The sequence below is a fragment of the Caretta caretta genome, chromosome 13 (assembly GCF_965140235.1).
Source record: "Caretta caretta isolate rCarCar2 chromosome 13, rCarCar1.hap1, whole genome shotgun sequence".
NCBI lineage: Eukaryota > Metazoa > Chordata > Testudines > Cheloniidae > Caretta > Caretta caretta.
Genome location: NC_134218.1, coordinates 34,834,640 through 34,852,672, shown reverse-complemented (window position 1 = coordinate 34,852,672; position 18,033 = coordinate 34,834,640). Strand labels below are relative to the sequence as shown.

The 18,033-nt window shown below is 49.6% G+C and overlaps 1 protein-coding gene across 1 annotated transcript; it reads right to left on the bottom strand.

The window, feature by feature from the left end:
• Nucleotides 1–16,980: 16,980 nt before the first annotated feature.
• On the bottom strand, nt 16,981–17,490 carry LOC142068885 (ribonuclease-like). Its single transcript, XM_075119010.1, has 2 exons — nt 17,330–17,490; nt 16,981–17,257 (listed from the first exon to the last, which is right to left on the bottom strand). Exons 1-2 carry the CDS (start codon nt 17,488–17,490, stop codon nt 16,981–16,983), a joined length of 438 nt encoding a protein of 145 aa, XP_074975111.1.
• Between the last annotated feature and the right edge of the window lie 543 nt (nt 17,491–18,033).

Sequence of the window (18,033 nt, the reverse complement as noted above, 5' to 3'; positions counted from 1 at the left end):
CCCGGAAAAATCATGGAGCAGGTCCTCAAAGAATCAATCCTGAAGCACTTACATGAGAGGAAAGTGATCAGGAACAGTCAGCATGGATTCACCAAGGGAAGGTCATGCCTGACTAATCTAATCGCCTTCTATGATGAGATTACTGCTTCTGTGGATGAAGGGAAAGCAGTGGATGTATTGTTTCTTGACTTTAGCAAAGCTTTTGACACGGTCTCCCACAGTATTCTTGTCAGCAAGTTAAGGACGTATGGGCTAGATGAATGCACTATAAGGTGGGTAGAAAGTTGGCTAGATTGTCAGGCTCAACGGGTAGTGATCAATGGCTCCATGTCTAGTTGGCAGCCGGTGTCAAGTGGAGTGCCCCAGGGGTCGGTCCTGGGGCCGGTTTTGTTCAATATCTTCATAAGTGATCTGGAGGATGGTGTGGATTGCACTCTCAGCAAATTTGCGGATGATACTAAACTGGGAGGAGTGGTAGATACGCTGGAGGGGAGGGATAGGATACAGAGGGACCTAGACAAATTGGAGGATTGGGCCAAAAGAAATCTGATGAGGTTCAATAAGGATAAGTGCAGGGTCCTGCACTTAGGACGGAAGAACCCAATGCACAGCTACAGACTAGGGACCGAATGGCTAGGCAGCAGTTCTGCGGAAAAGGACCTAGGGGTGACAGTGGATGAGAAGCTGGATATGAGTCAGCAGTGTGTCCTTGTTGCCAAGAAGGCCAATGGCATTTTGGGATGTATAAGTAGGGGCATAGCGAGCAGATCGAGGGACGTGATCGTTCCCCTCTGTTCGACATTGGTGAGGCCTCATCTGGAGTACTGTGTCCAGTTTTGGGCCCCACACTACAAGAAGGATGTGGATAAATTGGAGAGAGTCCAGCGAAGGGCAACAAAAATGATTAGGGGTCTGGAACACATGAGTTATGAGGAGAGGCTGAGGGAACTGGGATTGTTTAGTCTGCGGAAGAGAAGAATGAGGGGGGATTTGACAGCTGCTTTCAACTACCTGAGAGGTGGTTCCAGAGAGGATGGTTCTAGACTATTCTCAGTGGTGGAAGAGGACAGGACAAGGAGTAATGGTCTCAAGTTGCAGTGGGGGAGGTTTAGGTTGGATATTAGGAAAAACTTTTTCACTAGGAGGGTGGTGAAACACTGGAATGCGTTGCCTAGGGAGGTGGTGGAATCTCCTTCCTTAGAAGTTTTTAAGGTCAGGCTTGACAAAGCCCTGCCTGGGATGATTTAATTGGGGATGGGTCCTACTTTTGAGCAGGGGGTTGGACTAGATGACCTCCTGAGGTCCCTTCCAACCCTGATATTCTATGATTCTATGATATACTTCAATTCAAACATGCTGGTTTAGAAGAAACATTAAATGAAGTTTATTAACTACCAAAAGATAGATTTTAAGCAACTATAACTAATGAGGCATAAAAATCAGAACTGGTTACAAAGAAAAGAAAAGAAAAATGCACTCTAATACCTAAAATTATAAAGCTAAATGAATTTAAAGCAAGGATTCCTCTTGCAATGTGTTCTGGCCATCTTACCAACTGCATGCCTTTCAGTCAGGACCCCTCCCACCATTTAGCATTCAGTTCCTTGCCCTCTAGGCGTTGGTGAGGTCTTGAGCAGAGAGAAAGGGGAGAAGAGGGAATTTGGGACCATTTCTTTCTACCTTTATAGCCCCTCTCTTGTGCAAGGGCACATCTTCACTGGCAATGTTAAAGCGCTGGCTTGTGTAGTCGCGGAAGAGCTCTCTCCCAGTGCTCTAAAAAAACCACCTCCACGAGAGGCGTAGCTACCAGCACTGGGAGCACTGTCTACACTGGCACGTTACAGCGCTGAAACTTGCAGTGCTCAGGTGGGGGGGTTTCACACCCTTAAGCAAGGAAGTTGCAGCGCTGTCAAGTGCCAGTGTAGACGAGCCCCCAGAGCCGGTGCCAGCTGCTGCTGCTGCGTAAGAACCATCTCCAACTCAAAGTCTGAGTGAGGGGGAAACCACCCGTCAGGATGTAGAGTTTTCACCCACACCCTCTTTCCTGCCAGAGGATGGCCACTTAACTAAGTAATAGTCCAGGTAATCTCATAGACACCTGGCTGAGGCATTGGCTGGCTTTGTCTCTGAGGAAGTGGTTTATGCCTGCTTTTCTACACTTGGAATATGTCATCAACAATGTTATGCAGGAAAACCTTAAAACTCTTCCTACAGTGTTGTTACATATGTTTTACCATGACAATGATGATCAGTGGATTATGGATGTTCAAACAGTATCTCACAAGGCATACCTTGTGAAGTACAAAATTTATTATGATTCTAAAAAGGGGTGAACGGGGGGTACAGGCTGTCATGGAGATTCCACAGAGGAAGCAGATCCCCACCTCATGTTGTCTCCACCCACCTCTCCCCTCTCTCCCCACTGCAGTTCGATCCAGTGATAGACATGGCCCTGTCCAGCGGGCAGACATGGTTCCCACCATTCGAACAATTCCTGTGGGAGCACTGGGACTATCCAAAGACCCCAGTCTCCAACCCGAACACCTACTGCGACATAATGATGTGGAAGCGGGGACTATATGGGAAGCTGAAACACACCTTCATCCATGAACCCATTGAGAAGATCATAAATGTCTGCCGTGGGGAAGGGATATACCTTGGGGGTGGCTGGTATCAGAGCAAACATTTTTTCTCCATCACCAAGTGCACATTTAACAGAATGTTTGGCCATTACACCGGGCAATGGATTTCCACGAAAATTATCATCAGATGCAAATTTGGGTTCCCTGTAACTATTCAGGAGTAGAGGAAAGGCCCAGTCTGTGCACAGAGGGCAGCCAAGGGAATTTGCTGCTTCCTCTAGTCCCGCTTGTTGTGAATTATACCTGATAGGTAACGCGCAGTTCGAGTCTAGGCTGAGGCACACGAACAAAGACCACAACTGCAGAGTTCCCAAAGATATTAAGTTTATTACGCTCGAGCGTGGTGCCCCCTGCTAGTCAGAAGGGGACCCCGAATGCAGGTTATACAAAGATTATATACCTTTTAGCAAAGCATGTTGCCCTCGTGCATCGGAAACTTTAGCCAATAGACAAACCCTTTCCTTATCTACCACCTATCCCTGCTAGGTACATTCCCCGTGCTAAACTATTACTTCAGCTACACAGCATGGTCCTAAAGCAATGCATCAGTAACCTTTCTTATCCGGATAGGAGGCCCACATCACAAGGCCAGGAGGCAGGGAGTTAGGAAGAGAAAAAGAAAAAGAAAAAGAATCCCTCCCACCGGGATTCCAGGGGGTCAGTGAGGGGGATCTTTTTTACCATTACCCAGTCCCCTGGGTTAAAAGAATGAACCTGTAACCCTAAGGGTGCGGTTTGAAACAATTGAGCTTCAGACTGGTTGTCAGTCAGCTCCTTTTGCAGTCTGGCAACATATCTGGCCAAAGTTTCATCTCCATCCAAGAGGCAAGCATGTGCAGGAACATAAGTTCCCAGGACTAAAGCTGGTCTCCCAAACAACACCTCAAACGGGGACAGGCCTAGGGGCATGTGTAGGATTCATCTTATATGCCATAAGACTATAGACAAGGCATCTGGCCACTTAAGTCTGGTGTACTTACAGAACTTCGCTACCATTGTCTTTATTGTTCGGTTCATGCGTTCCACCTGACCTGCAGACTGGGGGTGGTACGGAGTATGTAATTGTCGGATAATCCCCAAGCACCGGTACAATTCCTCCAAAATCTTTGCAGTAAAGTGTGAGCCCCGATCTGAATTGATGACTTCAGGGACACCAAACCTAGGTACAATGTCTTTCATTAAAAACTTTACCACAGATCTTGCGTCTGCCTTTCTGGTTGGTATTGCTTCAGGCCATCCGGAAAGTTGAGCCACTATGACAAGGAGGTGGTGAAACCCTGAGCTTTTAGGTATTTCTGCACAGTCCATCTGCAAGCGTTGAAATGGGAAGTTTGCCCAGGGTCTCCCCCGCTTCGAATCGGCATTGAGCCGAGTCTTAGCAGAGAAGGCCAGGCAAGTAGGGCAGGAGCTGAGAGCCCGCTTCACCGCTGGATAAACATGAGCCCCCTGTGGAGACAATGCCTGTGTAGAATGTTGTTTTAAGAGAACCTCAACCTCATGAGGGACCCAGACAGTCAAAGGGCGTCCCAAAACAATAGGTCGTGACCGTTCAACATGACAGCAGCAGCGGCAATTGATTGCACACAGGAGACAGAGCCCCGAATGACAGGGTCCAGCTGCACTGAGTAATAGGCTATGGGGCGTGGACGATCCCCCACGTATTGCAAAAGGATGCCGCTGGCCACCCCCTGGTGTTCGTGAGTGAGAAGAGAAAATGGTTTACTGTAATCCGGGAATCCCAAGGCGGGCATAGAAATCAGAGCCTTCTTGGTGGATTCAAAAGTGGCTTCCGTTTCCGGGGTCCAGGAGACAGGATCGGGGGTCGATGTTGTGGTGGCCTGGACTAGGGGTTTGACCACTTCCCCAAAGGCCACTATCCAGGGTCGACAGAACCCCGCAGCCCCCAGGAAAGCCCGTAATCCTGAATTGCCTGCACCCTGTCAGGAGAGAGCAAACACTCTCTGGGCCGAATCACAAAGCCTAAATAAATTACCTGATCTTTGCACAGCTGCAATTTGGATGGAGATGCACAATGACCCTTATTGGCTAGGGCAGTAAGCAAAACAACAGAGTCAATTAAACATGCATTATAATCAGAGGCAGCAATTAACAAATCATCCACATATTGAACTAGGACAGACTAACTAGGCAAGACAATATCTTTTAAATCCTCAGTGAGAATCCGGGAAAAAATAGTGGGGGATCCTGAAAACCATTGGGGAAGATGCGTCCACGTCAGCTGCTGGCCCTTCCAGGTGAACACGAACAAATATGGAGAATCGGGGTGCCAAGGGGTACTGAAAAATGCCGCACACAAATCTACGACAGTAAAACAAGTGGCCGACTGAGGAATCAGTGTTAGAATGGTGCTCGAATCAGGGACAACTGGATGGGGGGCTATAACATAATCATTTATAGCCCGTAAATCCTGAACAAACTGATAGACTGGACGCCCGTCCAGTCCCAGTTTAGGCTTCCTTACAGGAAGAATGGGAGTATTACAGGGCAAACTGCAGGGGACTAGAACCCCTGAGTCAAATAGCTGTCAATAAGAAGCAAAATGCCCTCTTCCGCCTCCCTCGGCAAGGGGTATTGTTTTACGGAGGGAGGCGGTCCGTCCCTTGTTTCCAGACTAACTGGAACGGCTGATTTAAGAAGGCCTACATCGGTAGAAGTCGTGCTCCACAAACTGTGTGGAACACTGGACAATTCAGAGGGGACATCAGGAACAGGGGTAACCGAAGCCATAAGAGAAGCAACAGCCGAGTCCGGGATGGACACGCGGAGCCCCTCGAGGGCGCAATATATGTGTGCCCCCAGTTTGCTCAGCACATCCCGCCCAAGAAGGTTCGTGGGGCCCTCTGGCATTACAATAAATCTATGTGACAACTTTAAAGAACCAAGTTCAACAGGGAAAGGGTAGGATAGGGGAGCCGAGCACGGATTGCCCTCTATACCCTGCACCCAAACTTTGGTATCGGAAAGAGAGCCCAGAACAAAATTAAAGTGGAGAGGGTGGCACCGGTATCTACTAAAAAAGGCACAAGCTGTTCCCCAATTTTTAGATAAATTTGCGACTGTAACCCCAAATCCCATTCCAACTCTCCCTAGGTTCCCAAAATCTCCGCCTCTAGTCACTGGGGGTCAACAAGGTCCTGGGGAGCATTAGGGGGAAAGGAAGAATTAGTCTCTACCTGACTTTTCCAAGGAGCCCCTCGGGGAAGCAGGGGGCACTCTCTTTTCCAATGTCCCGGTTGTTTGCAGTAGTTGCAGTTCCCGTTCCTTCCCCCGTTCCATGCTCCTCCCCAACCCGTTCCTCGCCCACGACCCCTCCCTCCTGAACCGTCCCGACCCTGCCAGGGCTGGTTGCCAAAGGGTACCTGCAATGCTGCTGCCAGCATACTAACCTCTTCCTTCTTCTGTTTACGCTTTTCTTTTGCCTTTTCCTCATCTCTGCTTTTGAACACTGTTAGGGGGCTTATTTCTTCATCCACTTACTTCCCTGGTCCTTCTCGCATGAACAGAGAGCAACAATACCCGAAGTCCAAAGGTGCAAACAATTCGATGTTTATTGGGGTGAACTTCCAGCAAGCATGATTCCAGTTTCCTTCCTTAGTATCCTCCTTCCCAGCTCTGACACCACAGAGCCTTACACCTGTGTCCCTGTTCCCATTCCTACCCTTAGCCAAACATGATTCCAACTTCCTTACTCCCATTCCCTGTTCCCATTTCCCCCTTTAGCAAAACATGATTCCAATTTTCTTACCCCCATTCCCTGTTCCCATCTCCCTTACCCCCATGCCCATGCCCACGCCCACCCCGACCCACTCACTTCCTCATTGACTACAGATTATAAAATAAAACTTGAGTTCTGCTTTGCTATACCTTAACCAATCATTTTCCTGAAATTTAACTAACCAATCCTAACATATTGTAACATGATTATGTAACCAATTATATCCCACCACCTTAATTAGTTTACACCCAGCAAAATTAATTATAGAGCAGACAGGAACAATCACAAAACCAGACAGAGATTATACAGACAAACAATAGGAAAGTGGGAACTATAATGACAAGACAATACAGAAGTGAGGATTTCACATCCCAGCTATTGATAAGTGAGTTCTTGCCAGACAGGATGCTATCAAACTAAGTTTCCTTTTACATTTTCTAGGCACTTCCCTTTCTCTGGAGGTGATAGGAATACAATTCTGTCCTGATAGTGCCTAACAGCCCAATAGCACCTTATTTCAATGTGACTAGATTGGAATGTGAGGATGTGACTGTTCGCTTCCCAGCTTATGGCTGCCTCTGCTGCTTAGCCAAAGGCCTTAGCCTAAGAACAGGGCCTCAGACTGTCACAGTAAGAGAAGGACCTTACACTGGTAGACAGTGATTTTGATTCTTTCTTTTATACCTCTATAATTAGCCAAGTGATAAGAATACCCCTAAATTCTTAAAGTACAGGCCTTTGCAGACAGGCCTGAATATCTATATCCTAACAAACAAAAAAGTGGCCAGGCGCACTACTTCGTGTAAGGGCTTTCCCGGCCAATCGGGGACATGTTTAGAGAAATACTTTTTTATATCTGATGTTGCTTGATCGACATAAAAGGAAACCATCATAGGACGGTTAAGTAGTGGGGGAGCCTGAAGATATACTGGGGAGCAGTTTGTGTGACAGCTGGAGCGGCTCATGGAACAGCTGGCAGAGCAGAGCAGCTGGTGGAGTGGAGCAGTTTGTGGGATGGCTGGAGCAGCTCATGGGACATGGCTGGCAGAGAGAAGCGATTCGTGGGATGGCTGGTGGAGCGGAGCGGAGCCCCATGGAGAGGTGGGGCAATCGGCTTTGGACCATGTAAGGTGCCCCTTAACCCCCCACCCCCCAATCTCCACCCAGGTTGGGAGGTAAAACTCTGCAGATAAACTTTCGAGCTCTGGTGCTGCACTGACCAGGGACAGAGACTTTTGGGTCGTTGGACTTTCGGTGACTTTGGGTTGCTGGACTCAAGAATCAAAGGGAAAGGACATGCCCCAAATTGCTTGGGGTGGGTTTTTTGCACATGGGTGTGTTATGAATCCTGTTGGTGGTGTTTCCCCAACATAATGCCACATTGTTTCTCTCTGTTATTAAAAGGCTTTTGCTACACTCAGACTCTGTGCTTGCAAGAGGGGAAGTATTGCCTCTTAGAGGCACCCAGTGGGGGTGGTATATATTTGTCCCAGGTCACTGGGTGGGGGCTCGAGCCGGTTTTGCATTGTGTATTGGAATGGAACCCCTAGGTACTGAACCCGGCCCTTGTTGCTGCCAACTCTGACGGGCAGAAGTGTTACACAATCAATGTATTAACTACAGAAAATAGATACAAACAGTCCACCAACCCTTCATACATAGGCAAGGCTTTCTTATTCCCCTTTCCCCAGGTCAGTCTTTGTTCCTAAGGTGTTTCCAGATATTGAGTTGTAAGGGGAGTGAGGCCAAGTGAGGCTGACACATCCCTCTTTTATATCTTCTTCCAGCTTGCAGGAAAGATCTTTTGATGTGACATGAGTCAAACAGTCTTCACTGGGTACGTGCCATCTCTGAGAGGATGAGTTAGGATGGTCCATCTTTTTCAATGCTGTGTTGCCAGATTCTACTTTTGGGGTAGGTCCTAAGGACACATGCTGAACCATAATTCCAGATACCAGAATCGTATAATTTATTTAGGATTTAGCCATTAAGACATTATTGGGGTTAAGAAGTAATACAATTAAATAGAAGGACAGCTAACCTTATCAAGGCAGAGACACCTCCAGAAATTCTTCAAACGGTACCGCATGCCCCTTCTCCTCTGGACTCAAGAAGGGGATTTCTGGCATGGGTACAGAGTCTCTCCATCTATCCACTCCATGCCTTTGGGAAGGGTGTTGTCAGGTTAGTCAAACAGAGACAGAGGAAAAATAGAAGCTGGCATCAACCATAAATGTATTGTGAAAATAAATGGCTCCCATATTTGGTAAAGGTGAGCTGCCATAGTTCTCACACAGTGCCACCTTGTGGCAAAATATTATAGTGCATTTTAAGTTCTCCATCGCATCTCCCTCTTTTCTGACCGCCCCTGCCAGGGTCTGTGTGGTAGAGGTGTTGTTATCAGAGGCTCTTTGTGTTGTGATGCTCTGTTAGTTCTGCAATGTTCACATGAAGATACGTTATGTCCTTGTTTTCTTCACATTGTCATTGTTTTCTTCACATACTTGGGCCATTCTGCCTGAATGTCACCAAGAACTTCATCAAGTTGCTTCTGCCAAGGCTGCTTTCTGTAGCAGGTACAGTTTCCTTCCTGACATTGGTCTGTAAAGTTCCACTGCATCCACATAAGCCACATAAGTAGTGGTGGTCAGGGACTCCCTCCTCAGGGGGATTGAGTCATCTATCTTCCGCCCTGACCGGAAAAACTGAGAAGTCTGCTGCTTGCAAGGAGCTAGGATTCACGATGTGAGGGAGAGACTGCCCTGCTGAGACTCATCAAGCCCTCAGATCGCTACCTCTTCCTACTTCTCCACGTGGGCACCAATGATACTGCCAGGAATGACCTTGAGCGGATCACTGCAGACTACTTGGCTCTGGGAAGAAGGATAAAGGAGTCTGAGGTGCAAGTGGTGTTCTCGTCCATCCTTCCCATGGAAGGAAAAGGCCGGGGTAGAGACCGTCGAATCGTGGAAGTCAACGAATGGCTACGCAGGTGGTGTCGGAGAGAAGGCTTTGGATTCTTTGACCATGAGATGGTGTTCCAAGAAGGAGGAGTGCTAGGCAGAGAGAGGCTCCACCTAACGAAGAGAGGGAAGAGCATCTTCACAAGCAGGCTGGCTAACCTAGTGAGGAGGTGTCAAGGTTCCTTCCCCACTCTGAACTCTAGGGTACAGACGTGGGGACCTGCATGAAAACCTCCTAAGCTTACTTTTACCAGCTTAGGTTAAAACTTCCCCAAGGTACAAAATTATTTTACCCTTGGATTTCCACTGCCACCAGCAAACTTTATCTGGGTTTACTGGGAAACATAGTTTGGACACGTCTTTCCCCCCAAAATCCTCCCAACCATAGAATCATAGAATCATAGAATCATAGAATATCAGGACCCTGCACTTATCCTTATTGAACCTCATCAGATTTCTTTTGGCCCAATCCTCCAATTTGTCTAGGTCCTTCTGTATCCTATCCCTCCCCTCCAGCGTATCTACCACTCCTCCCAGTTTAGTATCATCCGCAAATTTGCTGAGAGTGCAATCCACACCATCCTCCAGATCATTTATGAAGATATTGAACAAAACCGGCCCCAGGACCGACCCTTGGGGCACTCCACTTGATACTGGCTGCCAACTAGACATGGAGCCATTGATCACTACCCGTTGAGCCCGACAATCTAGCCAGCTTTCTACCCACCTTATAGTGCATTCATCCAGCCCATACTTCCTTAACTTGCTGACAAGAATACTGTGGGAGACTGTGTCAAAAGCTTTGCTAAAGTCAAGAAACAATACATCCACTGCTTTCCCTTCATCCACAGAAGCAGTAATCTCATCATAAAAGGCGATTAGATTAGTCAGGTATGACCTTCCCTTGGTGAATCCATGCTGACTGTTCCTGATCACTTTCCTCTCATGCAAGTGCTTCAGGATTGATCGTGGGCTAAGCTCAAGAGCTTGACCCGGTACTTAGTTGGAACTACCAACTGTCTCTGAGGATGCCAGTCTTCCTGGTGTCCACCAGAAAGAGTTTCCTTGTATAAAAGTTCTCTTTCTACAACAAACCTGGATCGATTAGAAGAGCTGAGAGGCGGTGGGTTGCTCCATGCCGCCGTCCAAGTTCTATGGAGGCTTTCATCTGCTTCCTGTTCGATCTGGAACTGTTCCCTTGATGCTGGAGACATCAGTTCCTCATTGGATTGTGGACCTAGGCTTGGTCCCTCTGGAAGCGATGTAGGGGATGGGGCTGTTTCTGTTGACTGTGAACCGCTCTCCACTGGGGCACTATGTTGGGGCTCAGGCTCTGGCTGAGGCTCTTGTGTAGGGTTATTGGCTGCTGCTGGTTCAGGTTCGGGGGGGCCCTCTGGTATTGGGGTTGCAAGTACTGGATTCAGTGCTGGCAATGGGTCTGGTGCTGGTTGTACCGCCCATTCCGTTTCTGTGACTGGTTCTGTCTGGGTCTCTGGGACTGGATCCACTATTGCTGTTGCAGATGTTGGCCTGGGGTCCGGGTCCATCACCTCTGACCGGGTCCTGGTAGAAGTTTCTGGAACAGAGCTAGGCGTCACGGCTTGTTTAGCCCGGCTGCAGGTGAGCATTCCCACCCTCTTGGCTAGCTTTACATGATTGGCCAAGTCTTCCCCCAACAGCATGGGGATGGGATAATCATCATAGACTGCAAAAGTCCACGTTCCTGACCAGCCCTCATACTGGACAGGCAACTTGGCTGTAGGCAAATTGAAAGAGTTGGACTTGAAGGGTTGAATCGTCACTTGGATCTCTCGGTTGATTAAATTGGGGTCCACTAAGGAAGCATGGATAGCCGACACTTGTGCTCCGTTGTCCCTCCAGGCGGTGACCTTCTTCCCGCCCACACTCACAGTTTCCCTCCGCTCCAAGGGTATCTGGGAGGTATCTGGGCCTGAGGAACACTGGTGTGATTCCGGTGCAATGAACTGTAATCTGTTGGGGTTCTTGGGGCAGTTGGCCTTTACATGCCTGGCTCGTTACATTTAAAACATCGTCCAGGTGACGGGTCACTGGGGCGAGGTGGGTTGCTGGAGAATGGGGTGGTGGGACGGTAAGGTGTCTGGAGGGTTCCTTGGGTGGTAGTTGGGGTCTTGGGCTGCCCCTGATAGTAGGGTGTGGTCTGAGGTTGTCCCTTCTGGTATCCGCTCCAACTGCGACCAGTTTTTTTCTTTTCTGCCACCTCCACCCATTTCGCTCCAATCTCCCCCGCCTCGATTACAGTTTTGGGCTTCCCATCTAGGATGTATCTTTCTATTTCCTCAGGAACACCCTCTAAGAACTGCTCCATTTGCATTAGGAAGGGCAAATCTTCTGGACTTGCTCCTAATATCCAGGCATCCCAATGTTTCACAATATGGTAGGCATGTCGGGTAAATGACACGTCTCGTTTCCACCTTACGGCTCTGAACAGCCGACGGGAATGCTCGGGTGTTAGCCCCATTCTGACTTTCGCCTTGGTTCTAAACAGTTCATACTTGTTCATGTGTTCCTTAGGCATTTCAGCCGCCACCTCAGCTAAGGGTCCACTGAGCTGCGGCCTCAGCTCTATCATGTATTGGTCTGTAGAGATGCTGTACCCAAGGTAGGCCCTTTCGAAGTTTTCTAAGACGGCCTCAGTATCATTGCCTGCCTTGTTGGTGGGGAACTTTCTGGGATGGGAAGTGGTACCTGGAGAAGGATTGCTAGGGTTTGTTGGTATATTCTCCTGAGCCTTTGCCTTCTCCATCTCCAGTGCATGCTTCCTCTCTTTTTCCTTTTCCTCCTCCGCATGCTTCCTCTCTTTTTCCTTCTCCTCCAGTTCTTTGCCCCTTGCCTCCAGTTCTTTTTCCCTTGCCTCCATTTCTCTCCTGTGGGCAGCTTCCATTTCTTTTTCTTTGGCCGCTTGTGCATCCATCTCCATCCGTCTGAGTTCTACCCGTCTTTCGTGTTCCTTCTGTCTTTCCTTAGCCTCAAATCTGGCTAATTCCAGCTTCTGTTGAACACTGCAGTCTGTCATCCTAACCTCTCTGCTGAGGCTTACATCTTGCCAGCTTCTCTGAGTAGTTACTACAACTCCTGAGGAAGCTCGAAGAAGGAAGGTAATATGGATGGGGAGCATTCAGCTGTTGTGACCTGCACTGGCTGTGCCATGTTTGTCTTTCTTCCACAGGACAGAAGCGACTTTGTCCGTACAAAGTGCAAGCTGGTCTCCATATTGGAAGAGAAGCTTCAAGGTCTGGAGAAACAAGTATCGACCCTGCGTTACATAAGAGAAACTGAAGATTTCCTGGACAGACGTCAGGATATGCTTCTACGGGCACAATGTTCTGAAGATTCAGAGCGGGCTGCGCTGTGGGGACAGGATGTTGGTGAAGAAATTTGGCAGCATGTGACCTCCAGAAGAAGAAAGGGGAATGTCCATGTACCAGCAGCGCAGATACAGGTAAGCAACCGTTTTCATGTTCTCTCCACAGGTACTAATGCGGAGAGTGGACTAGATGATACATCTGAGGGAAGGGAACAGAAGGAGACTCTGCTGATTGGAAAGCATGAGATGCACTGTCCTAGGGATGGGGGTTCCACGACCACCGCTCTGAAGAGGAGGAGGCGGGTGGTGGTGGTCGGGGACTCTCTCCTCGGGGGGGCTGAGTCATCATGGGGAAGGCTTGATAAAAATCCTCACCAATTTACATAGGTGAACACAGACCCAAACCCTTGGATCTTAAGAACAATTAAAAAAAATCAGATTCTTAAAAGAAGAATTTTAATTGAAGAAAAAGTAAAAGAAACACCTCTGTAAAATCAGGATGGTAAATACCTTACAAGCTAATCAGATTCAAAGAGAGCAGTATGAAGGCTCACAGCTCCGGTATGAAACTTCAGAAGAACCTGAGTGTCTCTGGATTAAGTTTAGAAGCATGAGCAACAAGGGTGAAGTCATGGTGGGAGTCTGCTATAGACCACCGGACCAGGGGGATGAGGTGGACGAGGCTTTTTTCCGGCAACTAACAGAAGTTACTAGATTGCAAGCCCTGGTTCTCATGAGAGACTTCAATCACCCTGACATCTGCTGGGAGAGCAATACAGCGGCACCCAGACAATCCAGGAAGTTTCTGGAAAGTGTAGGGGACAATTTCCTGGTGCAAGTGCTGGAGGAACCAACTAGGGGCAGAGCTCTTCTTGACCTGCTGCTCACAAACCGGGAAGAATTAGTAGGGGAAGCAAAAGTGGATGGGAACCTGGGAGGCAGTGACCATGAGATGGTCGACTTCAGGATACTGACACAGGGAAGAAAGGAGAGCAGCAGAATACGGACCCTGGACTTCAGAAAAGCAGACTTTGACAACCTCAGGGAACTGAAGGGCAGGATCCCCTGGGAGAATAACATGAGGGGGAAAGGAGTCCAGAAGAGCTGGCTGTATTTTAAAGGAGTGAAATTAGGAAGGCCAAATCACACCTGGAGGTGCAGCTAGCAAGAGATGTTAAGAGTAACAAGAAGGGTTTCTTCAGGTATGTTAGCAACAAGAAGAAAGTCAAGGAAAGTGTGGGCTCCTTCCTGAATGAGGGAGGCAACCTAGTGACAGAGGATGTGGAAAAAGCTAATGTACTCAATGCTTTTTTTGCCTCTGTCTTCACGAACAAGGTCAGCTCCCAGACTACTACACTGGGCAGCACAGCATGGGGAGGAGGTGACCAGCCCTCTGTGAAGAAAGAAGTGGTTCGGGACTATTTAGAAAAGCTGGACGAGCACAAGTCCATGGGGCCGGATGCGCTGCATCTGAGAGTGCTAAAGGAGTTGGCGGATATGATTGCAGAGCCATTGGTCATTATCTTTGAAGACTAATGGTGATCGGGGGAAGTCCCAGACAACTAGAAAAAAGTTGAATGTAGCGCCCATCTTTAAAAAAGGGAAGAAGGAGGATCCTGGGAACTACAGGCCAGTCAGCCTCACCTCGGCCCCTGAAAAATTATGGAGCAGGTCCTCAAGGAATCAATTCTGAAGCACTTAGAGGAGAGGAAAGTGATCAGGAACAGTCAGCATGGATTCACCAAGGGCAAGTCATGCCTGACTAATCTAATAGCCCTCTATGATGAGATAACTGGCTCTGTGGATGAGGGGAAAGCAGTGGACGTGTTGTTCCTTGACTTTAGCAAAGCTTTTGACACGGTCTCCCACAGTATTCTTGCCAGCAAGTTAAAGAAGTATGGGCTGGATGAATGGACTATAAGGTGGATAGAAAGCTGGCTAGATTGTCGGGCTCAACGGGTAGTGATCAATGGCTCTATGTCTAGTTGGCAGCCGGTATTAAGTGGAGTACCCCAAGGGTCGGTCCTCAGGCCGGTTTTGTTCAATATCTTCATTAATCATCTGGAGGATGGCATGGATTGCATCCTCCGCAAGTTTGCAGATGACACTAAACTGGGAGGAGAGGTAGATACGCTGGAGGGTAGGGATAGGATACAGACGGCCCTAGACAAATTAGAGGATTGGGGCAAAAGAAATCTGATGAGGTTCAACAAGGACAAGTGCAGAGTCCTGTACTTATGATGGAATAATTCCATGCACAGCTACAGACTAGGGACCGAATGTCTAGGCAGCAGTTCTGCAGAAAAGGACCTAGGGGTTACAGTGGACGAGAAGCTGGATATGAGTCAACAGTGTGCCATTGTTGCCAAGAAGGCAAATGGCATTTTGGGATTGTGACGAAGCGGGACTGTTCTTAATGTTTCCTCTGAATATTGTGGGGTTGCCTTGATTTTCCCTAGGCAGTTCTTAAGTATCTAGGTGGTGGGATAAGGGTGTATGATCATTGCAGAGCTCTAGAGGGCAGGTGTGTGCAGGGGTCTGGACAAGGAGAATGGCCAACACCCTGTTTCCTGGCAACTGATGGCCTGGGCCCTTCCCCCCCTGCAATGTAAGAGCTAAAAGGTTCGAGAACAAAGGACTCAGGTGACCTTCTGGCGCAGGAAAGGGACAAAGCCCAGAGGAGGGCTGGAGGGAGTTTCAGTTTGGGGTTGGATGGGGACGAGGAGTGAAGTGCAGACATGATTGTCTGGCTCACTGCCCCCCAAAATGGACCCAGCTGATGGGTCCTGTTCTCTGCACCTACAAGCTCTGTGTTAGACCATGTTCCTGTCGTCTAATAAACCTCTGTTTTACTGGCTGGCTGAGAGTCAAGTCTGACTGCGGAGCTGGGGTGCAGGACCCTCTGGCTTCCCCAAGACCCTGCCTGGGTGGACTCGCTGGGGGAAGTGCACAGAGGGGCAGAGGATGCTGAATGCTCCGAGGTCAGACCCAGGAAGGTGGAAGCTGTGTGAGCTGTGTGTCCTGCAGACAGGCTGCTCACAGAAAGGAGACTTCCCCAGAGTCCTGACTGGCTTCATGGGGAGCAGTTCCAGAGCATCGCCCGGGGACTCCGTGACAGGGATATATAAGTAGGGGCATTGCCAGCAGATCGAGGGACGTGATCATTCCCCTCTATTCAACATTGGGGAGGCCTCATCTGGAGTACTGTGTCCAGTTTTGGGCCCCACACTACAAGAAGGATGTGGAAAAACTGGAAAACATCCAGCGGAGGGCAACAAAAATTATTAGGGGACTGGAACACATGACTTATGACTAGAGATGAGGGAACTGGGATTGTTTAGTCTGCGGAAGAGAAGAATGAGGGGGGATTCGATAGCTGCTATCAACTGCCGGAAAGGGGGTTCCCCTAGATTGTTCTCAGTGGTAGCAGATGACAAAACGAGGAGTAATGGTCTCAAGTTGCAGTGGGGGAGGTTTAGGTTGCATATTAGGAAAAACTTTTTCACAAGGAGGGTGGTGAAACACTGGAATGCATTTCCTAGGGAGGTGGTGGAATCTCCTTCCTTAGAAGTTTTTAAGGTAAGGCTTGACAAAGCCCTGGCTGGGATGATTTAGTTGGGGATTGGTCCTGCTTTGAGCAGGGGGTTGGACTAGATGACCTCCTGAGATCCCTTCCAACCCTGATATTCTATGATTCTATGTCTGCTCCTTCACTCATCCCTTTAAATAACTTAGCCATGTTCCCAAAAGAGTCCGAGGGTTTGAGATCTCCAGATGCACAGTGACTCTGCCCCAGCCCCCCAAACACACCGACTCGTTCTGCATTGGCAGGAAAGCCTTTTATTGCAAGAAGCAGCAAGGAAACAAAACTCAGGGGCAGCTTCCAGAGCCCCGCCTGGGACAATCTTCTCCCCACAACCTGCCCCCAATACTTAATAGATGCGGGATGGGAGGGGGGTGGCTGTACTGTATAATGGGGACCCAGCGAGGTGGGCGCTGGGCTGAGGCTGAGGATCTCAGTGCCAGCTGCAGGGGCTGGGTGCCTGGATTTTCACTCGTGTGGATGGGAACTGGGTACTGAGCATGGGAAATCCCCCTGCTGGCCCCAAGCTGCCAGCCTGTGGGATAAGGGGAGCTGCTGAACGTCCCTGTGGAGACTCATGGCGGGTGTTGCCCAGGAGGGGCAGGGATGGGGCAGGAGAGCCCCCAGCAACAGAAGGCTGCCTTGGAGTGAAAGGGGGAGCAGGAGGCCCGTGGCCAGCACCTGGGCTCTACAGGAGTTCAGGGCAGTGACTAGAGACAGGTCACACGGATCCCACTTCTGAGGACTGTGGTTCTGTATCTACAGCACCCTTGGAATGAGGATGTCAGCTGGCACTCGGTGATGTCGAAGTGTGCGATACTGACATAGATGTTTCCGTAGACGTGTTTCCCTCCGCAGCCGCAGATGTTTTGGACTTGACTGAAGGGGGCATGGATGAAGATGTTGCTGGCTTTGCAGGTGGGGCAGGTCAGGCCGCGGCGCTGCATCAGGCGCTTGCAGTCGCCCTGGTCATTGGGGGCGCTGGACCTGGGGAAGTCAATGTGCTGGTTCACAAACTGCTGGTTGCTGGTTGTTGGCACCTTTCCTTTCACCTTTCACCTTTCCTGGGCCAGGCTGGTGGCCAGCAGGACGAGGATCAGGAAGAGCAAGGGGCAGGGTCCCTGCGGAGCCATGGCCATGTCTGTCACTGGATCGACCTGCAGTGGGGTGAGGGGGGAGATGGATGGAGACAGCGCGGGGTGGGGATCTGCCTCCTCCATGGAACCTCCTGGGCCCTAACCCCTCCCCTCCAACCCACTCTTCCCCCACAACTCCTCTCAGCCCAGGGCAGTGAGATGGGACTTAACTGCTTGATTCAGAGCAACTCCTATTAACCCATTGACCCTGGGGCACCAGAGTCACACAGCCAACATTGAACAAGGGTTCCCAATTTTTTTGGGATGCTGGAGGTGTATAAGTAGGTGCCGTTGCACTCATCTACTCACCATTGCCCCAACCACACTTCACCTGCAATTCACCATCACCTGGCTGATAGTCCCTCTATCTGGGGTGGGGCCTCCCTGCACCTAGGGGCTGCAGGGACCTGGCAGCCGCTTCCTGGAACCATGCAAGGGGCAGCGACCCAGCCAGGGGAGGGACAGGCCTGGCTACTAGAAATGCCCGTGCCCAGAAGAACCAGTGGGAGCCGGGGCCTGGCCCCCACAGCGCCACCTGAGCCCCAGGGCCTGTGGGAAGGGTGAGGGCTGGACGGGACATGTAGGGGGCAGGGACTGGCTGCCGGCACCAGCCTGCTTTGGGGCTTG

Bases quoted from the DNA above. Each gene is read 5' to 3' on its own strand.
- LOC142068885 (XM_075119010.1), bottom strand. From the start codon at position 17,490: ATGGAGGAGGCAGATCCCCACCCCGCGCTGTCTCCATCCATCTCCCCC. The intron at 17,258-17,329 runs GTGAAAGGTGAA...TGACTTCCCCAG, and splicing joins ACCAGCCTGGCCCAGGAAAG to GTCCAGCGCCCCCAATGACC.